Below are 14,040 nucleotides of genomic sequence, written 5' to 3'. Positions count from 1 at the left end.
CAGGCCATATGAGACTGGGGCCTAGATTTAACCGTTCGAGGTCAATCAGCGGACACCTTTTTTTGTCTGATAAGTACCTTCTTTGAGAGCTCCATTAACCCCCCTGGCCTAGCCCGTTTATGATGGATAGATGCAATTTTATGGACTTCAAAACAAAAACAGCCATTCACCGCTATTATAAGTGCCAGGACTCTTTTTTTTAAATATAACTCAGATTGTATTCGAATTCTGAAAGAAGAATGTTATTTACACCTAGGATGACTATGGGCTAATTAAATTATTTGAGTGAACTATCCCTTTAGGGAACATTTATTTGTTTTAATATAGATCATATAGTCCTAAATTAATATTCTTTATTTCAGAAGAATTATTTACCATCAAAAAGGCCATAAAACAGCCCTAAATTATTGTTCTTTATCTAGAACATTTATTTGCTCTCATAAAGGTCATGTAAATTGTCTTACCCGTTTCTTTTATTATTTATTCATTAGCATTTTGTTCCTATTTTTAGTTTTATTTTTAAGCAGTTTTTGGAGGAGTAAAATTTATGTGGTTTCAACAATCAGATGCTTTGTCCATTGCACTAGCCGGAAGTGACGATCGGCGAGGGAGTCTGGTCAAATTCAAGCTCAGGTTACAATGGATGCGAATGAAGAAACCGAGTTCTCCGATGTTGACGAATATGCCTATGATGGTCCACAGGCCTATGATTATGAGCCTCCTAGGCGAGATAGAAGGCAGGGGGAGATCGGGGGAGGAACAATGGGCAGAGGACATAAGTAAAGTTAGAGTTGTAGTGTCAAGAAAACCCAGTAGCACCTCAATGCAGAACATGAGATCCACGGGGAGGAGTCGGATCACGATCCAAGGGGTGGAGATGGGTAGGATTAGGGTTGGGTTTAGGGATTAGGGGTGGGTTTAGGGATCAGGGGGCGGAGTTGGTTAGGTTTAGGTGTATGTAAGGTGGGAGGAGTTGGATCTGGATCCGACTCCTCCCCATGGATTTCATGTTCCGCAGTGAGGACCATCTCAGAAAACCAGTGGCGAATAATGGCTCTTTCAGACTGCACGATTTTCAAAGTAGTCAGGTCGCTGCTCTTTTCACACTGCATGACTATCTTGGCCAGCATTCAGTCGCTGCTGTGTTCACACTGGACGATGGATCGGCGACAGAAGGTTTCACACTGCATGACTTTAGAAAAATCGCCGACAGACTCTGTCTAGCACGCTGCACGCAAACTACATTTCACAACAAACACGCGTGAGATATGAAAAGGAAACAACGCGCGACACCACACGTGCAAGACCGGAGTTCTCACGTGAGACTTTTTTTTTCGACCCGGTTGTGGTACAGCTGGTGAAACAGACACGAGTGCTCCTGCCAAATTTCTACTAATTTTTCTTCCATTTATTGTGTCCAAATAGACCGAGAAGAAGCTTTTTTTGTTGAAACAATGCCATATCATGTTGATATGTGATCTATAACTCCTCCCCGAACTCCCTGCTGCTCTGTATCTTGCTCTCTCACTGGCTGCCGGTGATCGCCGATGTAGTTTTCAGTCAAAACACTTTTCACACAGCAGGATTTTGAATCGCCGACAGGTCCAGATATTTAGCATGCCAAATATCTCACGGGCGTCGGCGACTCGTCGGTGATTCTCTCAGTTCGCGTCTTTGTTCATTCACACTGCGTGATTGTCACTCGCGTGAACGAGCGCCGATTTGCCTGTGATTTCGGGCATTTGTCGGCGATTTCTCAAAACCTGTCGGCGAGCCAAAATCGTGGCTAAAATCATGCAGTCTGAACTCGGCATAAGGCAAGTGACTTGATGAGTTCATGTAAGTTAGCACCGTGGCTAATGGCTCTTTCAGACTGCACGATTTTCAAAGTAGTCAGGTCGCTGCTCTTTTCACACTGCATGACTATTTTGGCCAGCATTCAGTCGCTGCTGTGTTCACACTGGACGATGGATCGGCGACAGAAGGTTTCACACTGCATGACTTTAGAAAAATCGCCGACAGACTCTGTCTAGCACGCTGCACGCAAACTACATTTCACAACAAACACGCGTGAGATATGAAAAGGAAACAACGCGCAACACCACACGTGCAAGACCGGAGTTCTCACGTGAGATTTTTTTTTTCGACCCGGTTGTGGTACAGCTGGTGAAACAGACACGAGTGCTCCTGCCAAATTTCTACTAATTTTTCTTCCATTTATTGTGTCCAAATAGACCGAGAAGAAGCTTTTTTTGTTGAAACAATGCCATATCATGTTGATATGTGATCTATAACTCCTCCCCGAACTCCCTGCTGCTCTGTATCTTGCTCTCTCACTGGCTGCCGGTGATCGCCGATGTAGTTTTCAGTCAAAACACTTTTCACACAGCAGGATTTTGAATCGCCGACAGGTCCAGATATTTAGCATGCCAAATATCTCACGGGCGTCGGCGACTCGTCGGTGATTCTCTCAGTTCGCGTCTTTGTTCATTCACACTGCGTGATTGTCACTCGCGTGAACGAGCGCCGATTTGCCTGTGATTTCGGGCATTTGTCGGCGATTTCTCAAAACCTGTCGGCGAGCCAAAATCGTGGCTAAAATCATGCAGTCTGAACTCGGCATAACGTTGGTTCATCTACTGTATGGCTAGTACCTTTGTGTTTTGCAATAAATCTGCTTTAGCAAAGATACGTTCGACTTTTGTTCTTGATTAAACATCCATTTAGATTGTCTTAATTTAAGCCAGCAACGTTTTGTCTTCTCATATTCTACGCTGACAGTGATTATGTAGTCTACCCAGACAGCAAACTGACATTGAATCAACGTGAAAATGACGTCTCTCAGGACATTAAAACAACGTTGAATTTGCTCATCGAATTAACGTTGAACCAACGTCAGACGCGGCATTCTTCAAAGCTAAATGAAAATCGAAAATTGGTTTGCTTTCATAACGTTGAAACAACGCGTTGATTTCAAGTTGATTTTCCGTTAGTTTTGAAAGAATGACGCGTCTGACGTTGGTTCAACGTTAATTCGATGAGCAAAACAATGTCAGATCAACGTTGTTTCGATGTCATATTTCCACGTTGATTCAATGTCAGTTTGCTATCTGGGTATCCAAGATCCTATAGTATACCTATACTTTATTTTTATTATTTTTACAAATGTAATCAAGATTTCCGTAAGTACTAGATGTGTTGGGATATTTAAAATGCCATTTTAATTATATTATGCTGAAATGAACGAAATGACTTGAAAAAAAGATTCGTTCATTTTGCTGAACGAGACTCAAAGATCCGAGTCAGTAAAATGAGCCGAACTTTTATTCTGATGCGCCACCCTCCACCGATCTACCAATCACGGAGTCAGTAGTGTTGCCGCATCCGGGTTGCCAGCTCTTCTCTAGTTACCACAGCTGCAGATACAAACGTGTCGGATACAATTTTTTTGATCTTGTAGCATATCTGGCAACCACGAGTTCAGGGGGGAGGGGATACACCGATTGCAGTTCGCCGCTCTACAGTAATTTGATTGCAGTACCAGTTTTGGCCACCATATGACATACGGCTCATTTTAATCGGCCGAAGAAACATGGGGATGATCATCAATACTTGCAACATTTTCTTTGCTTGGAAGCAGACCATCTCTTCCTGTTACTTCTTTGAACCCAAGTTGAAAGTGTGAGAAATCTACTGTGAGCCAGTGAGACGCTCTAATGCGAGACTGACAGTGACAGGAGAAAGTCTCAGGCTACTTCTAAATCATTGGTTGCATTCTTTTTTCATATGATCATGTCAGAATTGTTTATTAAGTCTTCCTGTGCTTTATGGCATCTCATTCTCTTTCCCTCTTTCCTTCCCGGCCTTTCTTATTGCCCTTTTTGTAGAGGCAGTACAAATGTATTTGGTCCAAACACACACCTGAGATTGATTGTGATTATATTAAATTTTTTAAGTATAAAATAAGTAGTAATTGTTCATAAATAATAATTGATCAAAGAGCTGACAAGCACTGCATGGCAATTATTATTATTATTTTTTTTTTAAATGAAGTCTCAGAAATCTTAAACATGTCGTTTTCACTCGATACAGAAAATAGTCATAAACTGACGTTTGGAGAAATACAATGATTGACAAATGATATCAAGCCATACGGCTTCAGTTTAATTTAGCGATAGACAAGTTAGACAAGCTTGTCTCGCATAATTTTGTTTTGAACATCGACTTTCATGATGTTTCTTTACAGTTTGATAAGTCGGATGATGCTCGAAAGATGAAAGTTTTAGTCCTGCCATTACGAAGCAAGTATTTAGTAACACTTAATACTTATTTTCTACACTTATTTAGTAACACAGTTAGTTGAGTTTTGATTTGTGGTGAGTGAAAATTCAAATACACTTTAGTGCAGCCTATAATTCTCTTTTTCGCTGTGTTTTCAGGTACCGTTAGCCTACTAAGGAAAATGAATAAGCCAAGAAAAACAACGCAAATTTGTCAGCCTAACCAGCGAAAACAACATATGCATGGTAAGTGAATTTCAGTTATTTTATACAGCGTTTACTCTATATATTTGATAGATTGGTATCGATGTCTGCTAGTTTGAGGAAGTTAAAAGGGAACGAAGATTCAGAATGAACTGTCAGATTAAGATACGGTTGATTAAATCGGGCTGAGGAAACATTAGGATGGTAAATGCAATCATTATATATACTTAAAACATTGTTTTGCTTGGAAAATAAATGTTTCTGTTCTGTTAAAGATGTAAACTCAATAAATTCCAGTGAGCCGCTCTAGCGCCAGACTGCAGTGCGATGCTGCGCTCTAGCGTTAAGGCTGCGTACTGCACGCTTAAACACTGTTTTTGTCACTTGATACAGTGTAAAAGATGAATTATTACAGTAATTTAATAATTAATAACTAATAATTAATAAAAATGAGGAACGCTTCACGAATTTGCGTGTCATCCTTGCGCTATGGCGAAACGAATCTTCGGGTGAATTGTTGCAAATTGTTTCACCGCGCTCGGCTCACCGATTGGCCCAGGGACGAATTGTTTCACCAAGTCCCGCCTCTGCTCCCCTCGTCTCATTGGCCGGCCGACGAATTGTTGCAGAGGCGCTCGTTCCTCGCATTGGCCGGGAGCCCGCCTCGGGCTCCTATTGGCCGAGGCCATGCAGGGCGCGTGGAGTCGGCGAAATCAGACGTCATTCGCGCTTGTCAAAATCACTATTCACCCCGAATTAACGCTCCCTTGCTATTTTACTGAATTTATCATAACCTTCAACACAAACGTTTTTTTAAAAACGACACAACTGCCTTTTTTGCGGTCTTTTTTGGTCCTTTTGCGGTCTTTTTTTGCCTTTTTGCAGTCTTGTTTTTTGCCTTTTTGCTTTTTTTTTTCTTTTTGCCTTTTTGCTAACCCGCATTTTTTCGTTGAGCACGTAAGTTAGCATATTTTTACTATCTCATGTTTAAAATAAGCATATGATAGGCATTTTATCAAAGTGTACATCATGCATAAGAGGCGGGAGGGGAGAAAACGGGCTAACAATTAATATATCGATCAGTTCATAGTTTGCCCGCCTAAATCTTATAATTCGGGCTAGTTTCGTTCATGATTTTTGTCGACTGTCACTAAATGTGCTGATTTTCTTTATTTTAACTATAAGAAATGCATGCATAAGAGGCGGGAGGGGAAAAACGGGCTAACAATTAATATATCGAGCAGTTCATAAACTTGCGATGACATTTGCCCGCCTAAAACTTATAATTCGGGCTAGTTTCATTCATGATTTTTGTCAACTGTCACTAAATGTGCTGATTTTCTTTATTTTAACTATAAGCAATGCATGCATAAGAGGCAGGAGACTAACAACTTAATTCGGTATAAAGAGTGCAGTTTCATTCGTTATTTTTATGACCAGTAAATCCACTTCTTTAATATATATATATATATATATATATATATATATATATATATATATATATATATATATATATGAATTCTTCTCATGAGTGTTCGTTTTTGTTCGTTTCTTTGCTCACTTTATGTCAGTTTTATGATCAGAATAATTAACAGCTTTGAGTGTTCTTTTTTTTTTCGTTTTTGTTCGTTTCTTTACTCACTTTATGTCAGTTTTATGATCAGAATAATTAACAACTATGAAAAAAGAAAACGAAATACATTTAAAATAATAAAAAGATATAACTAAAAAGAAAAAAAAAAGTGCACTAATGCCACCGATTGATTTAGTTAATGTACATTTTTCCATGAATTTTTATTTTGTGTATGGGGTTTTCTGTCAATTGTTTGTATTTGCTTTACTGTTGCAGAATGGAAAGCACACCCAACCTGCGTGTGGAGGCTGGAGAGCTGGTGCTGAGGCCTTCCAAGCAGGCAGCCACGGTGGAGAAAGTTCACCTTTCTCAAGTGGCTAAAGGGGTACCCTTTGTTCCGAAGTACCCTGAGGCTGTGCTGGGGGAGGCCAAGGTCAGGGTCATCCAAGGTGGAGGGAATCCCTTTGATGACCTGCTGGTGGCTAGTCAAAGTGCCATCCAGTTTGGTCAATACAGAGGGAAACCCTTCAAATGGATGCTAGAAAATGACCTTGGCTACTCCCTCATGGTCCTGTCTGGGCATCAGCGGGAGCGCGAGGCTGGCAGGCTAGACAGAGGTGCCCTCATGGCCAATAAGGATGCCTTTCTCAAATATGCCTGCACATTTGAGAGGGTGGCAGAAGCCATCAAAGTGCGCAGGCAGAGAGAGGGCACTTTACCTGGCTGTGAGGGTGACTGTCTGGTGGGCTTTGGGGTCCACAAGAAGAGCACCTTCAAGGAGCTCTATGAGGCCAAGGACAGGGAGAGGAAAAGGTAATATGTGCTTCTGCTTGTTAATTGTATTGCTGTTTTGTATTTATTTTGCTCTTATCACGTACACTATTGTGTGTCTTATGTAGCTACGTGGAGTTCATCCGGAAAAAGGGCACCAATGCAGGCAGCAAGATGGATGGCTTGAAGAAATACATCTTGCTGAGGGACCAGCAGAGGAAAAAGAAATCATCTTCTGCGTCCCAGCCTGCTGTCCCGCATCCTTCACGTTTGGCTTCTCCTCCTCCCACCCAAAGCTCCCATTCCCAGCCAGCCACAGCACACGGTGAGTTTTTAGATCTATAAGTGGTGTAAATCTATGGATGCTCTAATAGAATTATGAATAACATTGCAATTTGTCTGCCCTCAGAGCCAACAGATGAAGATCTGCTGGCTTCAGCCATGGAGGTGGAGCCACAGGGTGAGTGTTTTGTTTGGTTTTGTGTGTAAAAAAATGGAAAAGATACTCACCCGATCATATGTGATCACAAATACATTTACTAACATCGAATAGAATTGTTATGTAACCACAAATGTCTTCAAATTATTAAACCATTAGTACTAATTACAAAATTAAAACGATGTGTTCTTCACAGTACTTCCACCACCTCCAGCGCCGATCCGCTCACCTCGCTTGGAGCAAAGAGCCGCTCAAAGGCTGGTGTCAGCGGCTTCTGAGGTACAGTTTTTCATACCAGCAGTTTGCATATATATTATAAATTAATGTATGTATATATATGTGTGTGTGTTTTACTCATTTTATTTTTATTGTTGTGTGTGTATAGGTTGTTCTTCCTGAGGCCTGGAAGCACTCCCTTCCAGAAGAACAGCAGGAGTGGATCGGCCGCTCCCTCTTCCGGCGCCAGGGTGGAAGGGCAGCGCTGATTGATAATCTGCAGATGTGGTGGTACCCTCCCCAGCCACGCCTGCAGTATCATCAGCCTCCAGCGTCGCCGGACGTGTTCTTCACCTGGCCGCTGTGTTTGTGGATGCCCTACAGGATGTGGTCCTACAAGCTCATCTGCAGCTCGCCAGACTGCAGACGGTCTGGTCAGCGACTGACATCCTGTGGGCTCTACAAGACAGTGAGGCGGGTGCTGAATTTACACGGCTGGTATTTTCTGGCAACAGAATACCTGGAGTGTCAGCGCTGCCACAAGAAGCTGGCTGCGTGGTCGTACGACATCCTGGACCAGCTGGACCCGGCTCACCGCAGGATGTTCCCAGCCATCCTCACTTACCGGTGAGTCATGAAAAATTTTATTTCAGGTGCAATTAACTACTAACATGTTACACCTTTAACTGGGCTGTAATGGTAATAATGTAACTTAAACAACTTAAAAATAATATTTTTGTTAGTCCTTTTAAAATTAATTTCACGCCATTTGTACACAAAACAAGCACTATCTTGCTTTTGTAGTTTTTCAAAAGACACTCTGTCTGCCAGTCAAGGTTCTACACAAAATGTGTGAACGACCCACCCCAACTGATCTTTGCTTGACCTTTCAAAGGTGTCAAACTCAGAACAATAGCATTCCAACACCTTGAGACACCTAGCCTGACGGCTGAGGTTCTTTTCAAGATGTGTTAACGACCCCCCATTGAGCCTTGCTTAACCTTGAACCAGACTTGAAACAATATCAAAGTCTGTACAGTTTTTTTTTTATCTTTTTGTATGGGAAACATCACACATTTTTTTATTTATAAAGAAAGAACACTTTAAAGGAACTTTAATAAAGTTTGCCTTTGTCTGTGTGTTTTACAGGTTCTCTTGTGATCTGCATGTGGCGAAGTTAATGAGAGAGCGCTCTCTCGGCAACAGCGTCTCTATGCTGTATCACAAGCTGTGTGAACTGCATAGTGAGGAATGGATGGAGAGGTCCCTGCGATACCTCTCTGTGTGTGACCGGTTCCGGGGTACCACCACGCAGCCCATCTCACCTCCACCACCCAAGCCGCCTGTACCGACCGCCCAGTGGCTCCTCTCTGTCCATGCAGAGGATATCCGGTCCCGGTATGGTGAGCTCAAAGCCAGGGTCACCTCTGTCTTTGGGTCCATCCTGAAGATGGACTCCACAAAAAAGGTAACATATTTTTAATATATATATATATATTTATTTATTATATATATAATGTATATATACATTATATATTTTTTTGTTTATCTGTACTGAATTTTCTGTTTTTCAACAATAGGTGGCCAAAAAACTGGCGGGAGCTGCAGCTGGGACCGCAGCCTGGGTCACCAATGTGGGCAATGAGCACGGACAGGTCCTCATGTCTGTGCTCACCTCACATGAGGGCCAGGGACTGCTGCCTATGACCACTGGCCTGGTGAATAGGTACGAGGCGGCTGGAGTCACTCCCCCAACACTCTTGTATGTGGACAGAGACTGCTGCTCTTCTGTGGGGACCTCCAGAGCAGGTGCCATGTTCAGCGGCTGGAGTGACATGGTGGTCCGTCTAGATGTGTGGCACTTCATGCGGCGCTTCGCCGCAGGTCTGCACACGGACAGCCACCCACTCTACGGTCTGTTCATGGCAAAGCTGTCCGCATGCATTTTTGTCTGGGACGAGGGAGATGTGGCTCTGCTGAGGGAGGCCAGAATGCGGGAGCTGGAGCAACAGCAGGGCATCAGAGGCCTCACTGATGACCAGCTAACCAGCATGCTCACCTCCAGACAGCTGGCGCTGCACTGTCGCCGCTCCACACGTGGCATGGAGGAGACGGAGCAGCTGATTGGCGCGTTGCTCGAGGCCTTCATGGACGCCAGGGAAACCATGGGCATCCCCTTGGTGGACAAGGAGAGGATGGACGTCATCTGGGACACCCAAAGACGCCACCTTCCCTGCATCCAGGACCCCCCCGGTGTGCAGCTGTACACCCAGACAGGAAGTACGACGAAGGGAGGGATCATACTTCCTGTCTACCGCTGCGCTCGGGGTTCCACTTCCCTGGAGTCCTTCCACAACCACCTCAACCGCTTCATACCCGGTAAGATTACACACAATCACCTTGAATGTGTGTTGTTTTTTTTTTTTTTTTTGATGGTCTGTTTCATCTCTTTTGTAATTATAAATTAGTGTTAATGTTTGTTTGTTTGTTTTTTAATCAGGAACAAGCGCTAACCTGGAAAATTTCCAGGCTTATCTGCTTGAGGGTTTGGAGCGGTGGAACGAGGACCGCGCTGCTGCTGCTGCTGCCGTCACGGACGAGGCCCCGTCGTCCCTGCGCTGCTACAGTGCCTCGCTCCAGCACAGCCTCAATGAGCTCAGTCAGCGTCTTCTTGGCTGTAGTCTTGTACAAGACCATTCAAAGCCAGGACAGTACACAGGTATGTGTCTATAATGCCATGCTGTGTTGTTTTATTTGTAATGCACATGTGTTTAAAACCTTGTTTTCTATTTAATTTTATTTTTGTCAGGTGAGCTCATTGGGGTGGAGTATCTGTGCTCGCAGCAGTCCTGGGAGTTCAGGGAGGACTATGGGCGGGACCCAGATGCCCCGGTCAGAATCACAGATGACTTGGGGGAGGCAGAGGATGAGGGATTTGGGGATGAGGCAGAGGAGCAGGACCACACCATCTCCCCTCTTTCCTTAGTGTCCACCCAGGAAGCTGTACGCTTGTCTCGGGATTCAGCATCGCCTTCTCAGTCCTCCCAGGACCTGCCACCTGAGCCCCAGGGAGATGTACGTATACAGGCAGGCATCCCTTGCCATGTCATCATGTGGAGGACTTTTTTTTATCCGTCCACTAATTTCTTCTTTTTTTTCTTGTTTAGGTGTGCAGAGGACCAGACGGGACACCAGGTTTTGATAGAGTGGTGGACCTGGCCAGATACCTTGTCGAGCTGAGAGAAAAGCCTTGTGTCTCAGATAGGGAAGCCACTGAAATTGTTCGGCTGTGGGACAGACTGCCAGACAGTGACAAAAAAGGTGTTTCCTATCCGCCGAGACACAAGGAGAGACTCTTACAAGGCAGGTTCAAGGCCACCCACTCCAAAACCTCCACCTGCCATGGAAAGGAGAGCCTCAAGCGGTAAGTTAAATAGTTGCATAAAGAGCTTTAATAATAGAAATGACTATATGCTTTATAATTCACGTATTTTATTTTACAGGTGTATGCTGGGGCAGGGGTCGGGTCCTGCCCAATGGCCCAATATTTGTAGGATTGTGGAGGCAGTATGTCTGGAGCTCTGCTCCATTCATCCAGCGGGGAAGGTGAAGTGGGGTGTTTCACTGAACCGCTGGGCTGCCATTCTACATGACTACCAGGCCATACGGAGGCTGGTGGGGAACTGCCCAGCACTGAGGGGACGGGCAAGGATTCAGCTGTTCGAGGTCAATCAGCGGACGCTTTCTGTCTGGTAAGTAAACCAGCTATAAAAGGGATTTTACAATTCTTATATTCTGTTCATCCTATTAATTGTGCCATTTTAAACAGGTACAACAACTACAGGAAGAAGCTGGAAGCAGACGTGCTGGCTCTGAGTGTGCCCTTGCCTCAGATCAGCATGGTGTCTCACACCGCTCTTCCTGTAGCCAAGCAGAAGGTGTCAGTGCCCTCGGCAGCTCAATCAGCACTTCCACCTTTCCCCTTTGTTGTAAACCCTGACCTGTCAGGTCAGGCCATACGGCGAGGGCAGCACCATCCTCCCCCAGCATCAGCACCCGCACTCTCCGCTCCACCGTCAGCCTCCCTCTCCGCTCCACCGTCAGCCTCCCTCTCTGCTCCACCGTCTTTGAGTAGAACAACTTTGTGGAGGAAGAGGAAGGCTGAGGAGTTTTTAGCCAAGAAACAAGGGCTGCCCCCTCCACAGCAACATGTGCGAAAACAGTACACATGCAGTCGATGTGGGCAGCTCAGAAAAAAAGAGTTTGGGCACACCAGGGTGGGCAGCTACTTCTTCTGTGCCACAGCAGAGGGAAAGACTGTGGAAGAGTGGCTGCAGGAGAGGAAAAATGAAGAAAATCCGTAAATAACTGTTTATTTGTAAATATCTTTTGATGTAAATAACTATTTATTTGTAAATATCTTTCATTTTTAAAAAACAATTTATTTGTAAATATCCTTCATTGTAAATAACGATTTATTTGTAAATATCCTTCATTTTTAAATAACAATTTATTTGTAAATATCCTTCATTTTTAAATAACAATTTATTTGTAGATATCCTTCATTGTAAATAACAAAAATATCCTTCATTGTAAATAACAATTTATTTGTAGCTATCCTTAATTGTAAATAACACAAATATCCTTCATTGTAAATAACGATATAGTTGTAAATATCCTTCATTTTAAATAACTATTTATTTGTAAATATCCTTTGTTGTTAAAACTATTTCTTTATAAATATCCTTTGATGTAAATAACTGAATGTCATTTGTTTATTTCTATTAAGAAATTTTTCACATTTAATAAAAAAAACATGTAATTATTCCAATATGATCGTTCTTTATTTCAAAATGTTTAAATGCTTAAATTACATAACAGTTATATAAATTGTCATTAATTATTATTTAAGAACATTTAATGACTGTTCTTCCATTTGAGAACATTTATTTGCCTCATAAATGCAATGGTAATATAACAAACCCCTATCTAAGGTTTATCTGCCTTCATGAAAGACATGTAAATTTGGCTAAATTCTTATTTATTTTTTTTTAACTTTTGCACATTTATTTGTGCAAATAAAATACATTTATTTGTGCATAAAAACCATGTAACAGTTCTCTATTTCAGAATCTCCCTTCACAAAGTTCATATTAATAGTCTTAAATGCTTGTTCTTTATTTTAGAACACTTATTTGCTCTCATAATGGTCATTAAACAGTCGTAAACTACTTCTTTATTTTAGAACCTTAATTTGTCTTCACAAAGTCCATGTTAACAGTCCTAAAAGACTTTTCATTATTTTAGAACCATTTTTGTGTTAATTAAAATCATGTTAATTGTCTTACCCATTTATTTTATTTGTGAAGCTTTTGATTCATTTAAATTATTCGTTAGCATTTTGTTTCCCTAAATACATCTCAGAGTCAAACGCAACAAGTCTGGGTTTTTATTTTATTTTTTTATTCAATAGTTCACACTGGAACTATAAAAAAATAAATGTAAACAAAAGGCAAATATTAAAACAGAACAAATTAACAAGAGTGCAAAAAAGTTAAAGAAATAAATAGATAAAAAATAAAGACAAATAGATAAATAAAGGATAAAAATAGATGAATGCAAACAAATACAAATATTAAAATAATTTTTCAAAAGAAAGAATAAACAAAAATAAATTTAAACAATTCTACTCAATTGGAGCAAGTGCCCGCTGCTCCGCCAGCCAAAGTTCCACACTTTTCCCCTCGTATGAGCTGCAAAAGGCTTTCCCAGCATAGCGTGAGTGTCCATACTCCTTAGTTTTAGGCTGCTGGCACAGACTGCAAGTTATCGGAGTGCACTTTTTTGGCCTTTTCTGGGGCAGGCCTAGGGAAATGGCCTCTTCTTTCTTCTTTCTCCTCCATGCCGTTGTCCTGGGCACATCCCTGACATTGTCCGCAGCCGCAATCCTTTTCTGTTCAGACAGCCATTGAGAGGCTGTCTTCCCAGTAGAAGTGGCACAGAAGCTTTTGCCACGGTAAAAGCTGTGCCCAAACTCCAAACGCTTGGGCTTCCCACACAGCCTGCAGGGAAACCCTCTTGGATCCCGTCGCCTGGCAGTGGCTTTGCCCTGCTTTAAGGCCTTGAGGTCTTCCTTTGCCCTCTTCTTCCTTCTCCAGGCTGTGGCCCTCGGCACCCGTTTAAGGGCCGCCTCAGCCACAGCTGATGGAGGAGGGAGCACGGCCAGTGAAGCGCATGGAGGAACTGTAAAGACAAAAAAAAAAAAAAGTTATTTTAGACATTTGTTGCATTTGATATGATTTCATTCTTTTACATTGATGTATAGTTTAAAGATCTTACCCGACACTTTCAGTCGTCTCATCTGTGGAGGCCACTGCTTGCTTTTGGATGGGGTGGATCCATCCAGGCTCTCCCTGAAAAGCCTCCGTCTCTCACTTTCCTCAGAGGAAATTACTGGAGGCCAGTAGGGCTTGGAGAACTTTAACAGACGCTTCTCCTTTTCTGCCTTACAGACACGCAAGACAGTGTTGGAAAAGTCTGCTTCAAGTTTCTGCCGA

General features: G+C 42.6%; 1 protein-coding gene across 1 annotated transcript; it reads left to right on the top strand.

Annotated features, from left to right (window-relative positions):
* Window positions 1-6,447: 6,447 nt before the first annotated feature.
* On the top strand, window positions 6,448-12,125 carry LOC148981610 (uncharacterized). The gene is made up of 12 exons (XM_089129881.1): window positions 6,448-6,870; window positions 6,957-7,153; window positions 7,238-7,288; window positions 7,464-7,546; window positions 7,653-8,110; window positions 8,633-8,951; window positions 9,064-9,862; window positions 9,984-10,202; window positions 10,293-10,558; window positions 10,651-10,907; window positions 10,987-11,235; window positions 11,313-12,125. The coding sequence occupies exons 1-12, from the start codon at window positions 6,593-6,595 to the stop codon at window positions 11,845-11,847; spliced, it is 3,711 nt and encodes a 1,236-aa protein (XP_088986007.1). The 5' UTR covers window positions 6,448-6,592; the 3' UTR covers window positions 11,848-12,125.
* Window positions 12,126-14,040: the final 1,915 nt, after the last annotated feature.

The sequence above is a fragment of the Pimephales promelas genome, chromosome 4 (assembly GCF_988280905.1).
Source record: "Pimephales promelas chromosome 4, fPimPro1.hap1.1, whole genome shotgun sequence".
NCBI classification, from domain to species: domain Eukaryota; kingdom Metazoa; phylum Chordata; class Actinopteri; order Cypriniformes; family Leuciscidae; genus Pimephales; species Pimephales promelas.
This window is presented reverse-complemented; position numbering and strand designations above follow the sequence as displayed.